Source organism: Gouania willdenowi, chromosome 3, assembly GCF_900634775.1.
Source record: "Gouania willdenowi chromosome 3, fGouWil2.1, whole genome shotgun sequence".
Taxonomy (NCBI): domain Eukaryota; kingdom Metazoa; phylum Chordata; class Actinopteri; order Blenniiformes; family Gobiesocidae; genus Gouania; species Gouania willdenowi.
Window position 1 is genome coordinate 6,660,161 of NC_041046.1, and position 14,536 is coordinate 6,674,696.

General features: G+C 40.2%; 1 protein-coding gene across 1 annotated transcript; it reads right to left on the reverse strand.

Moving 5' to 3' along the window:
• Positions 1–391: 391 nt before the first annotated feature.
• On the reverse strand, positions 392–5,046 carry LOC114460177 (zinc finger protein 836-like). Its single transcript, XM_028442210.1, has 2 exons — positions 4,960–5,046; positions 392–1,788 (listed from the first exon to the last, which is right to left on the reverse strand). Exon 2 carries the CDS (start codon positions 1,688–1,690, stop codon positions 407–409), a length of 1,284 nt encoding a protein of 427 aa, XP_028298011.1. The 5' UTR covers positions 1,691–1,788; positions 4,960–5,046; the 3' UTR covers positions 392–406.
• Positions 5,047–14,536: the final 9,490 nt, after the last annotated feature.

The window sequence follows — 14,536 nt, forward strand, 5'->3', positions numbered from 1 at the left end:
TCACTGGTTCAAATTTCCTGGGCCATTACTGTGGGATGCAAAAATCTGTTAACTTGCTGAAAATCCCAATACTTCTAACTTCTACTACTTAAACTTATGTTGCTAAAAAGTAACACCCAACAGCTCCCCAGGCACTACACCGTGGCTGCTGCTCACCAGGGACAGGTTCAACACAGAGAACCAATTTTGTGTATGTAGCTGAACATGTATGACAATGAAGTAAATTATATTATATTCTATACTACAAACATCACATTTGATGTCTTATATGGATTCACTTGTGGACCTTGAGTTCCCGTTTTTGTTTAAAACATTTCTTACAAACAGGCTTTCTCTCTTTTGTGCATTTTCACATTTGTCAGCAGGGAAGCATTTTGAGGAAAACATTTACTACAAACATCACCATTTAATGGTTACTCATATGTGTCCGTAGGTTACATTTCTGGGTGAAACATTTACTGCAAACATTACATTTGAATGGTTTCGCTCCTGTGTGGATTCTCATGTGTGACTGCAGAGAACACTTTTTGGAATAACCTTTAAAACAAACATCACATTTGAATGGTTTCTCTCCTGTGTGGATTCTCATGTGTGACTGTAAGTTACACTTACGGGTAAAACATTTACTGCAAACATTACATTTGAATGGTTTTGCTCCTGTGTGGATTCTAATGTGTAACCGCAGGGTAGACTTATGGGTAAAACATTTACTACATACATCACATTCAAAGGGTTTCGCTCCTGTGTGGATTCTCATGTGTGACTTCAGGTTAGACTTAAAGCTAAAACATTTACTACAAACATCACATTTAAATGGTTTCTCTCCTGTGTGGATTGTAATGTGTAACCGCAGGGTAGACTGATGGGTAAAACATTTACTGCAAACATTACATTTGAATGGTTTCTCTCCTGTGTGGATTCTCATGTGTGACTGCAGAGAACACTTTTTGGAATAACCTTTAAAACAAACATCACATTTGAATGGTTTCTCTCTAGTGTGGATTTTCAGTTTTGAAGCTTTACTGAGTGATGCTTTCTTACCACCCACACATTCAGATGTCATTTTTACCTTAACTTTCTTCTTTGAACAAATTTGTTGAAATGAACTAATCTGTGTTTTGAAAGCTTTACATCCCATTTCAGCACTTTTCCTAGAGTCAGACATCTTTCTCTTTTTCCTGGTGGAGTCAACGTCAGGTTCAGCATCAGTTTCAGACTCTGACAGAGGTTTCTGCCATCTATCAGAGTCTTCATCATCAACATCATTATCATCATCCTCGCTACTATATTCTGTCTGAGACGAGTCTGTTTCCGTTCCATCAGGACCTTGTCGTACTAAACTGCTTGGATCTGGGTTCTGGGCTGCTTCTGGTCCTTTGCTGCTAATTACCACAGTTTGTCTTTTATTTAATTCATTTAAACTGTAGGTTGAAGGTTCCTCCTTCATGTTAATTTCTGTTAGTTGTCTCCAGTGTAGCTGGGAGACCTGAGGCTTCTCCTCTTCATCTTCATATTTAACAGGACAAGCAGCACTGTTTGTCTCCTGCTGCACACAAAGCTGGTTTTCCTCCTGACCTTCACTGAGCATCTCTGGTTCCTCCTTTATGTGGAGACGCTCTGGGAGCAGCTGCTCCACATTCTTCCTCTCACTGGTGTTACTGTGGTGGAGATTTTTGTCAGGAAGGACCATTTTAATCTCAGCATCCACTGAAACTTCTCTCTGCCAGCTCCTCTGCTAGTGTTACGGGCCCCAAGCAATGGGACTGCCGTAGCAATGAAGTGGGCAATCTGAAAAATGCAGCATTTAGTGAGAACAATGAACTATTCACTCCATTCACATCCAACTTGTGTTCATGTTTTGTTCATAAACAATGTTAATACAGTACCACTAAAGTACATTTTCTATAAAACCCACAAAAATACGAAACAACACCTAAACAAATCAACATGGCAGTGTCGCTCAATTTCTGAACTCGGCTTGGGCAGAATCCAAATTTTGAAACCGTCAAAACTCCTCCCTATTTTATCGTGGTATGCGGTATTACTGTGACTAATTAAAAAATATGACGTAAGGCTCAGGGTGCGTTCACACTCAACACGACTGTGTGTGTGTGTCTACAGAGCCGAGTGACTTCTCTTCCTTCTTACTCCAGCCGTATGTTTACAGCACTTATCATAACCAGCACCGCTTTTACGTTTTAAATGATCAACTTACGGAGTTATAAAGGATGATTTCACTCAGAATGGAGGCTTATTCTAGGAGTTAACCGCTTTAATTTTCCCCAGGTATTGAGGAAGTGTCTAGCGGCAGCCTCCTGCTGCAGCAGCCGTCTCACTATCGTGGGAAGGAGGGGCTGCTGCCTCGACTCTATACAGACAGTGAAGGATGGGGGATTTGTTGCTTGACCCAGTCGCTCAAATCACGCAAGTCACATCGCTTGAGGGGAGATAACTTGAGGTTGCGTCAACATTGATTTGAACGTAATCTACGCTGTCACATAACAACCCATTCAACACATAGGTGCTCCTGGACATGGAATCATGTTTAGGCATTGAATAAATCATATTTAACATTTAATCCTGGTCACCTATATAGGGATGGGAATCGAAAACCGGTTCTTTGAGAACCGGCTCCCAGTAATCCAATTCCTAGGAATTCATTTGTTTGCTTGCCTGTCAATTCCGCTTATCGGTTCCTCTTACGTCACAAATACCTAACGATAAACTCCTCCAGGTCCTGTATATTGTGTGTTTATGCTAGCACCAAGCGAAGTTCCTTCCACCATATAGTTTGCTGTCCATCGCGGAGAATCCACCTCTTCCACCCGCAGCAGCGCTGCCCTCCGTGCTCTGTTTGTCGCATCTATGTTTGTCGCGTCTATGTAGTGTAGAGGTCGACCAATTTGGGATTTTCAAAGGCCGATGCAGATACCGACTTTTTAAAAAAAATTCAGCCGATGGCCAATATCTGAAGCTGATAATTCAGGCCAATATACTTTTTTTTTTTTTTTTTTTTTTTTTTTTTTTTTTAAAGCATATTGATTATGAAAGACAATTGAAACACTCATATGACATAAATGTATATATTAGAAATTTAATTTAATAAACCAATATAACTCTTAACATTATCTTAACCCAACAGCTTTTTAAATTTGTAAACCTATTGGCTTCTACTTCCTCCATGCACATGCTATCATTATTACCTTTTTTTTATTTGTGTATTCATACATCCGAATGGATGTTTTTTTTTATTTTGATTCTTTTTTCCTTTAATCAGGTCGGGCTCTGATATAAATACCCGTCGTTTCACTTTTGCTTTGTCGGGTTCTGGTCAAAGCTTGAATAAGGGTCCATATCATAAATGGTCTGTGTATAAAAGCAAATCTGCACCACAAAACACCAAAACCAAATATTTTTCTCTCTTTTTCTTTCTCCTCGTCCTCCTCTGCACCTGCTCATTCATTCTCAGTTTTTTTTTTTTTTGGTCGACTAATAGCTAAGTGTGCCATAGTCTTGGTCGACTAACCATTTCCTTGGTTGACTACAGCCCTAAAGATTTGATTGTGAAGATTATTTCAAAATACGTTGTTTTAATACTAAAATTATTTGTATTGTCTTTATAGCCACGAAAACATAAATTTAAGATGTCTGAAACTACATCTATTGCTTTCAGCTCATTGATCACAAAAAAATGTATAGCTCTGACCTGGTAAAATGTCATTAGACCCAGCGCCTCCCAGTGGTTAAAACAAATGCTGTCTAGTCTGTCATTGGAGAGAATCCCGTATATTTATAAGACCAAACACCACCTATTTGAAAACATTTGAGAACCATTTATAAATTTTGTTAAGGACTTGGACTCTTGTGATGACGACTAATTTCTAAGTACCCTGCAGTAAGTGCTACCGTTTAAATATGACTACCAAAGCTAAAGAAGCAAGAGAAGCCATTGTTCAAATTCGTTTTTTGTTACTGCACCTTTATTTCGCTTTCACATATCTCTGTACTGTAAGAATTTGTATTTATTGTATTAACATGGTAAAATTCTTCAATAAAATAAATATAACAAAAAGAAAATGCAATGTGTTGGCGTGAATATAAACTAAGTATAATCAGTAAACACATGTGATTCAAACACCCATTTATGTTTTCATTTAGGCTGTATAATAATGTAGGAATTAGGACTGGGAGATGTATCAAGATTCAAGATACAGTATATCGAGTTTTCTATTTTGGCAATATAGAAAACTACAATATCGCATATATTGATACATATATTTTTATGGCTTATTTTGTATCAAAATACTCATTTTAGGAGTTACTGCTTTTACTCCTCAGAACAGCAAGTAAAGCTCAGTTAAATGGATTTCTGAGTGTATCAAAATCCAGACCTTCCCAAAATTAGCTACACGACAGAACTCACTCACACGTGCTGTCCCTTACAGGTGAAAAAGTCAAAAGTGGCACATATTGTGCAGCTGATTGTTAATAACTGTGTCTTTTTGGTCAGACTTAATTTGAAATAATATTATCGACATATATATTGTATATCGTCATTTTGAGAAAAAAAAAAAATTTGAGATGTGGGTTTTGCTCCATATCGTCCAGCACTAGCAGGAATATTTCAACGTCAACGAAGGTAAACCTACCAGATTCTAATCACCGAATTGTGTTCAGTAAGTGGTTGACAAGTGGCTGATATAGATTTCTTGTACACTTGTCTTAAAATATAAGGGATACTGGAGCTTGGTTGGGGTGGTGGGACGGCTCGTAGCGGGAAACAGAAAATTTCCCATATTTTCAAATCCAAAACTTGACAAGTCTGATCTCAGCCCAGCGACAAACCTCCGAACATTGTCCAAGAATCACCAGTGGTTTCTACAACATGTAACACTGATAACTCATTAGGTAATAATGACATTACAGCAGAATGTGTGACGAATTTCAGCGTGAACTGACCTGAAAAATGCAGTATTTGGTGAAAGCAATGATGACGATGGACTAACATCCAGAGAGGAAACAGGAAGTTACACCGTCAAATCAAACCTGAGGGGAACACCTGCCACACAAAGGTTCCGCTTAGCTCTTTACAGTTCCCACCGCTTACTAAAATCAGCACTTATAACACAATAACATGTTTAACTTTTAATTATTGTACAATAAATACAAATATTTATTCAATTACTGTAAATTACAAAATAAAATAACTCAAAACCGTTTTTATGTGGCACGACTAGGGAACTGCAGGTTATTGAGTAGCTACGGGTTGTCAACAAGGCCACTTAGGGTAGGCCTAGGACCTTGCACAAGGTTCGTTTTACCTTTTAATCATGGGGCAGAGACAGGATCTTTAATGATTACAAGCATTGACGTACCACTAGGGTTGGGTAGGCACGTTGCAAATTGAGACCACTAATGTTACTTTCATATGTTTCTGCTGGCAAGTGATAATTCAATTCAAATAAATTTCATTTGTATAAAGCAATTTCCAACAAAGTCATCTCAATGCACTTATCAAAATATAAAATTCATAATAAGAAAGAAAAAAACCAACAAGCCATCTAACAAAATCAACATCGTAAAACACCATTAAAGAAACATAAACAATTATTTAATATAGCCTCCATACTCTCCCAACAAGATATATCTCATGACACGGCAGTACATCCATTGTTTGTGTTGGAAACACAGAAACAGAGAAAAAGACAACAACAACAACTCGGAACAGCCTCAGTGAGGAGCATCCACAAAGCCAATCCTTCCTTTTGTTCCATTCACTGTAGAAAGTACCAACAATGTTCTGACCTTACCTTTGCTGAAGCTCTGGTAGCTCAGGTGTTGGTCTCCCATCTTTTAAAAGCTGTCGTTTTTCCTCAAAAAAAGTTTGTCTATCATCTCTGGCGCTGTCATCCTGATTGTAGTGTTATCCCGCCCACTCGCTAGAGAACGTAGCAGCATGGCATCAATTTACTGTGAACTTACGTAGTATAGCATTTAGCATAGCACAGTTACGTCCAAAGGCAGCTCTCTATGCTGCCTTTGGGACGTAAATAGTTGTCATCTTGGGGACCTGACTGCACATGCGCAAACACGTGTTACGGCTGAATTTACGGTTGACCTTATTTGGAGACATGATTCATTGCTCTGGTTGAATGATGGAGTCCAGGAGAAGCATTGATGATTTTATATAAAAAATGTTTATTCTAAACTAAGAAAAAAGGTACAAAATGGAACAAAGTGAAACAAAATTAGCGTCCGTCCAGGCGGACGTCCGAAGGAAGTGCCGCGCCCCGCTCAACAGTTTCAAAGCTTAAGCTTTTTATACAGATAAGAGCAAAGTTCCACTCTGGGGTAAGGAGGAGGGGAGAGTCAGATGCCCAATAGTGGAAAGATTTGAGGATGATGAAGACGTATGTTATGAAGAAGATGTGTCGCCACTCTTATCTCCTTGATAGTGTGTGCTGCATGCGAGCAGAGATTCTGGCCTTGGCAGAGACTGTGCTGCACTGAGTACGCTCTGTACTGTTTAATGATGATTCAGCTGTTCAAAAGTGTAAAGTGTAATGGAGTCGTCATGTATTAAAACATGACAAATTGTACACATGAACATACATTTGAGGATATGATGATGAATATAAAAATGACCATAACATTCCCCACTTTTGGTCGCCTCAACGACCAAATCAAGAAACAAAATTATTATATTCCACCTTTGCTGTCTGTCAGGGTTAACCATTAGCATCGTTATTGTCATACATTGGATATATTCTTCTTTTGTGAGGCACGGATATAGATATATCAAGAAAAATGTGGAAATAAACCTTAAAAAAAACTTCATCATTATTATCAATGGCATGAATCATCAAAAATCATCCTTTATTACATCTAGATAAGCAAAAATCATCATTTTCATCAAGGACATCACTCGTCTTCATCGGCTTAGTTCAGTGGTAACTGGGGTAACCAATAGCCATGGTTAGAATCACACTTGATTGGCGGCATCATGAGTGAAGAACCTTGAGTATTTTCCTCAATCGTAGCAGAAGGGTTTATGACTGTATTCCTGCAGCTAGGTGTGAGGTTGTCCTCCCTCAACCTAGCTATGAGCATTTGGTGTGGCTTATAAACAAAGCTAGGCCCTTGTTCTAGAGCGTTTTCTTGTGTGTGTCTCAGTGGCCTTGTCGGTTCCCCCTTCATTGTTCGGTCAGCCTCCGTCTCAGCATCAGCTGGTGTCGGCAATCATCTTGGATCCATGTTGCCCGCTCTGCGACCTTCACTGCCGTGTGGGTCATTTCGGTCGGCGTTGTAGATGATTGGTTGTTGTCTGAGGAAGGGTAGTCTCCACACACCTGGCAACCTCTCTTGGGATCGGAAGGTACCTGAACAGAAGAGGGGGAAAAACACCAAAACAGAACTCTTGGGATTGGCTGGTACCTGAACACATGCGCGATCCCACTACTGAGGCTTCAGCTGGTACCTGGTACCTGGTAGGCTTTAGCTGGTACCTGGACAGAAAAAAAGGGGGGGGGGAAAACACTCACCCAAAAAAAAAAATAATAAAATAAAATAAAATAAAAGTTTATGGGTGTTAGGTTTAGTTAACTAACTAAATGAATAGTTAGTATGGCCAGGAAGGCAGAGACAGGTCAGAGGTCAGGATCTGAGAGGTCAGAGGTCAGAGGTCAGGATCTGAGAGCTTTTCAGATCCTGAAAGGTGCTGCTGCACAATCACACAATGGTTAGGTGTGGGTTAGTGAGCTTTTAGCCATGCTAGCTCTGTAGCCCATTCGCACGCGAGTGGGAAAATATGAGGCTGAAAGAAAAGCAGGAAGTATTAATTCAATTTTCTTTTCCTGGAGTAAGAAGAAGCATAGCTGGAGTTGCAGTGATTATCTGTGGTACATCTACTTACCTGGTGAGAAGCAATTTGAGAACCACTGTTTACAAGGACATGCAAGTCGGACGGAGAAGGACATGCAAGTCGGACAAGTGTGGAGTGTGGTTACATGTCTTCTCAAGATGAATACATACAATTGGGAGACATGGAGATGTGAGAAAGCTAAATGAGTTTAACCAAATAAATAAATAATGTTATTTATTTATTTAAATTGTTTGTTTCATTTTTCGTTGCTATCTCTTATTTGTGAAGGAGAAATCTTATTCTATCCTTTATTTATTCTGAATAATGTTAACACTCCACACCTATTTACATAGCCTAATTCTTTTATAGAGCTGAATTTGTCAGTTCATTTATTTCATTCATTTCCCTCATAATTATTATTTGAGATGTAATTTACTTAATTTTGAAGGTCAATTGGTGGCAAAAGTGTCTCCTATTCTGTGTCTGAACCAGAGTTTAGCAAGATTATTGGCCCTTTAAGGTTAGACAGAATTAAAGTTAAGTTGAGTCGAACATCCCATTCGTAGGGGTGACGAGCCCCAGCACGGTTTGGAGAGCTTCCTTAAATGCTTGGAAGTTACTTAACTTTAAACTATCTCTTATTTCAATCAATTATCAAGAATTTCAGGAGGACCCTTTTTAAATCTCAGGCGACCCAGATTGGGCCACCAACCCAATGTTGAGAACACTTAATTTTTCCCTTAAACGTGTCTAAACCCACTGAAGGTGTTTTATGGTCTTGCACGCTAAGTGCTGTTGGAACAAGAAGAAAATGGTTGGAGGGTTTGAGGTATATTTTCCTATGATAAAATATAAATCAAAAATCAGAGGGACGTTGGTCCCTCCCTTCCCTTTTTTACATAAGAATACATTTGGATTCTTAAAACCATATGATAAATATCATTGGAAAATCACTTATCTGATCATTTTGGATGTGTCTCCGTTTTCCTCTCTCTTGTGTCCGCCTGCCTTTGTGCCCTCCAACCTCCTCGACCTCCTCCTCCTCAGCCTTAAAAGGTCAAAGCCAGGGTCAACTGTACGCTCCCTTTGGAAATTTGAAGATCTGTCCCCACTTTTGCAGTTGGATTGGAAGTCTCTGTAGTCTCTGGAATAGATATTATGTTAGAACATCCACAATATGTCATATTGTCACGTGTCTATTTCTATTTCCCCTTTGCTTCCCAGTTACAGTTATGGACAATACTTCCCTTTAATTCTCATCCTTCATCATAAGAGCAGTGACCAGGCATGGCGGCGAAGGGGTAGGATCGGAGTCGAGAAGGCGGTGGCATTGTCTGTTAGGAAACACTCAGAAACAGAAAGAGAGGAAAACATTAAGACTTAAATGAATAATTTAAAATATCTCTTTTCTTTAGTTGGATCTGATTCGTCTCCTTTGAGTATACAGCCAGCGACCTGTATTTTGGAAAAAGCTACACAATAACAACAACTAAGACGAAGACATAGACAAGTGCACACCACAATGAGTATACACATATAACAACAAAAAACATGGACACTGAACATGTAAGGTCAGTCAAGGTCAAAGCCAGTCATTCCACTGAAAGTGGTATCATATATAAAAAATGTCGTTTGGTGTTTTTAAACACCCAGAAAAAAACCTTTAAATCCTGGTAACTTTTTAGAAGGCCCAAGGCCTAAAACCATAATTTTTTAACAAGCAGCAGTGTTTTCTGAACACCCCACTACATAATTGGCAAAAACAGGGAGAAGATCTAGTGCATCAGAACCCAGGAGGAAAGGAAGGTGAAACAGAGGAACATGTGTAGTCAAACAGCCATTCATCGGTCAATCACTCAATGACACGTCCACGGCACATTCGCACTCACGGTTCTCTCAGGCATGCGTAACGTGTCATCATTCAGTCATTCATGCACCGCACACGTTCATGCCTCAATTTTCACGTCCATGCATTCACAAGGTTTTGCTGCAGTGTCTAAGTGGAATATAGGTCTCATCTAACCCACCAATGGCGATAGCCAGTCCACCTCATCTCTCGGGGTCAATGAGCTCTTATTGCCCCCCCATGCTTGGCAACCTTTTAGTGTTAATTAATTGCTTTTTACTGGTATCGTCTGATTACTAAGAGGTACGCTCCTTTTTACTTCCGCCTTGGCGGAGTCTACACTTAGAGTATTGTCCCTTGCAGTACTGACAGTCTACTAGCTGCTGATCAGGCAGCAATCGCACAGCCGTGCACAATAACCAAACTCAACCCCGGTACCCAACCTGGGGGAAACTCAACCGCTGTCCATCTCCAGAAATGTAAAAAAGAATCTCTGAATCAGCAGGAAACTCAACCACCGCTCTTGAAAAATAAGAGTTTGGGAATAACTCAACCACCATAAACTCCAGAAGTCTAGGAAAAAACCTCTGAATCGGCAGGAAACTCAACCTACACTCTTGAAAAATAAGAGCTTGGGAATAACTCAACCTCGGTCTGCAACCTGAGGGAAACAAACTCAACCCCGGTACCAAACCTGGGGGAAACTCAACTGTCAGGACTTTATTGGGCACCTCTAAGATTGAACGGAGCACGCAACCTCTAATAACCCTCACTCTAAGGGAACGTAGAAATTTGTTCAGAACGGTATTCGGTTACCAAGTATGTATCAAATCAGGTGGACCACTATCCCCCGAAGAGTGCTTTCCCTAGCAAGGTGTATCCTTTTTCTGCACATTAAACCAGGACTTCTTGTTTGAAAAGTAATTGCCTATGTACTCATAGCAACTAATGGGACATTTTTTTCTCAGGAAAAATTTGGTACCCTCCCCCATGCTGTCGAGTGGCTTTGGGCCGGCCAGACAGTCCGACGCGGTAAGGGGGAGGCGCGCAAAATGAAAACAATGAATGTTGAACTAGGCTGTCTGTCGCAAGCAGCTTCAAAAAGGGTAAGGTACAGATTGTTTACGAGGGTATCGGTCAAAAAATGTCAAAATTTAAACTTGGTTGAGGCTGCAGTCCTCAATCTCTGTCTCAATTTTCCTGAAATTGAGTAAAAACAAAAGAGAAAAAGAAGAATCGTTCAGAAATAACAAAGGAGAAAAACGTGTGAGCTCAAAAAAAATCATGGCCAATAAAAATTAAAACTTCAGCTCCAAAAGCTGAGGCAACAGAGGGCTCTGTCTTCAGCGGATGTAACCATATCTTGCATTGTGGGGGCCTCCCTCAGCAAGAGTATAAAATGAAAGAAAAGCAAACAAAAACAACCTTATCAGTAACACTATTTTCTTCCCCTTTTGTTTGTTCTTTTCTCATAAAGGCAAAAGCAGTGTAAATAAATGAGCAACATAATGAATAAAAGCAAAGATAAATGATGGGCACACTTGATCTCATGTGGCAAACAGAAGGGTTCTGTGTGAAGTTCTGGTGGTCCTGTGTTTCTTATAGTTATGAATGTGGGTGTGTGACTGTATGTCTGGTCTGTCTGCGTGTGAGAGAATAAATGAAAACAAAATAATCTAGTCCACAGTCAGAAGATAGAGGGGTTAGTATTGTGCGAAGGAGAAGCTTGTTGGCTATTTGCTAGTTGTCCCCCTCCATGCCAAAGTTCAAGGCTAAAGTGATTTAGCACTACCACCAAAGGCTGTGGTGGACTTCTTGTGGCTTGGTATCCTTGTGGCTTTTGAAACAGTGTCTTTTTTGGTGAAGATTTCCAGCAGACGTGTGACCAGTCTGCAGTTGCTGCCCATCATTCAGGCAGTAGTCGTGGCGTTTAACTCGCAACTCATTGGTGGGGGGAGTGTCCACTCCGACGCCCACAGGTTCTCAGTCTTTGATGATGGGGCAGGATGTGTTAATCCAGCATTGGCATGCGGCCCATTCATAGACGATGAAGAGTTGACTTGGGACTGAGCGAGTTATTTCAGCATTGCTTTGCTGAATGGGAGTTGAGTCCTTGAGTCCTGAAAGGTCACACACCTTTGATTGTCCATTTCCTTCTGATGCTTGGTCCTTTGAATGATGTTGACATTCCATTAGCGTAAGAGTTGAAGGTGATTTCATTCTTTCATTGAAGATGTCGTTTCTTCAGGGGGCAACCACAAAGCCAACAGAAACTAACAATTTAAATAATAAAAAATGATAATGATGGTAACAGTAATATTAAAATAAAATAAAATGAAATACTGTATTCATCTGTGTGTGTGCCTCTCTCTCTGTGCGTGGGTGCGTGCGTGCGTGTTTGGCTGTGCGTGCGCGTGCCTGTGCCAGTGAGGGGCGCCACCTCTCTCTCTTGTGTGTGTGTGTGTCTTTTCCCTCTCTCTCTCTGTACGTGTGTGTGTGTGTGTGTGTGTGTGTGTGTGTGTGTGTGTGTGTGTGTGTGTGTGTTCACACGTCCAAAAAAAAAGAAAAACACAGCAGCGACGTGTGTGTGTGTTTGGCTCTCTGTCTTTCTCTCCCTTTCTCAAAAGCTGACACGCGTCCAAATGAAAGCATTAAAGCCAAGCCAAAGGGAGAAATCTGATTCCACGTTTAAACAAAATAAAAACAAAGATAAAAAAAAGTAAAACTCACCTGAAAGCATGATCTGAGTTCACATCATACCAAGATTGTATATGCGTATGCATATATTATTTGTTTATTGGATTCTTCATCTGTTTGATTCACAGAAACACAATTTAGGTTAGATTCGGGGTTTTAATCTATTTTGCTTTCGGTACAGAGGTGAACTCAGATCATGGCACCGCTGGGATGTTTTGGAAACTTTGGTTGCCCGTCTATCTATGGTCAGGACCTCACAGGCTGTCTGTGGGTGTCCGAACAAAACCAAAGTAAATAATGACCAGCCGTATTTTATGCCGAAACAAAATATCCGAGCCCGAAGAAAAACAGAGGGAACCTACAGCATTAAAAAGCACAGAACCTCAACCATTTGAGCCTTTCTCATGGCAGTTCACTGCGTCAAAACACAGAACAGCTGAGGATCAAAATCAAAGCTCAAAGCTGAAAATCAATACAATGCTTGACTGGTTCCAAAAAAAATCAACACAGAGCGAATATATATATAAAGGCAGCTTTACCTTAGTCCGAATTGGTGTTGAGGTTCAACCGATGGTTCGTGATCCAGTCTCTGTCCGAGGGGTGGACAGAAGATGGTCCTGTTCGTGATCGCCAATTGTTACGGCTGAATTTACGGTTGACCTTATTTGGAGACATGATTCATTGCTCTGGTTGAATGATGGAGTCCAGGAGAAGCATTGATGATTTTATATAAAAAATGTTTATTCAAAACTAAGAAAAAAGGTACAAAATGGAACAAAGTGAAACAAAATTAGCGTCCGTCCAGGCGGACGTCCGAAGGAAGTGCCGCGCCCCGCTCAACAGTTTCAAAGCTTAAGCTTTTTATACAGATAAGAGCAAAGTTCCACTCTGGGGTAAGGAGGAGGGGAGAGTCAGATGCCCAATAGTGGAAAGATTTGAGGATGATGAAGACGTATGTTATGAAGAAGATGTGTCGCCACTCTTATCTCCTTGATAGTGTGTGCTGCATGCGAGCAGAGATTCTGGCCTTGGCAGAGACTGTGCTGCACTGAGTACGCTCTGTACTGTTTAATGATGATTCAGCTGTTCAAAAGTGTAAAGTGTAATGGAGTCGTCATGTATTAAAACATGACAAATTGTACACATGAACATACATTTGAGGATATGATGATGAATATAAAAATGACCATAACACACGTAAATACATGCAATGGGAACGGAGGTGGAGGAGCAACGTGCCTTTGGGAGGGGGCGTGGGCTCCCTCTGCCTTACAGCGGATTGAGACTGTGCAGCTGTTCCAGGAAATAGCGCTGTTTAGTAATTTAGGCTATGAAACGCACAAAATGCTGACACTTTCTAACTTATAGGTACTGTAGGCTATTGGAAATGGAAAAATAAATTATTTATAATTATATTATAATTAAAACAAATAATCAAAATATCAATTCAGCCTTGGGTAGGCACTGCCTACCTTGCCTACCCTGACGGCACGTCACTGATAACAAGTATAGTTTTTATTGAACAGATTTCTTTAAAATGGTGTAGATAGACTAAACAAAATAAACTCAAACCTAAACAAAATACAAAACATGCAAAAGAAGACAGAATGCAATATAAATCAAACACCAGTTATGTACAGATAAAATATACAATATATACATTGGGCAATTCCCATAAACCCAGAGACTTTTGGGAGCTAATTTAAAGGAAAACCCCAAGACAAGTTTTGGAGGTTTACTATGCTTTTGGCATCTATAACAGCAGAGGTGGTTGGAGTCAGCGTGATGAATGGTGTGGGCCAAGACAGGGCTCTACACTAACTTTTTCAGTGGTGGCACTGGTGCGACCAGCACAGAGTTTGGTTGCACCCTTTTTTCCTTTTTTTCGGGGGGAGTGGGGGTTGCATGCTGATGGTTAGTTGACTTAACTGGCTTACCGTAGTTTTGTATGAAGTAAAGACTGCCAATGCCTCGAGATATATTTGCTCAATGTTTTCAGATTTTACAGAGGTGTCAATATTAAGTTTTTCTGCAACAAGCAGTGGCTGAAATACCAGGTCATTTCTTTTATATAATTTTAAAAGAACAGTGTCACGGCAAATTTGCGGTTGACCTCATTTGGAGACATGATT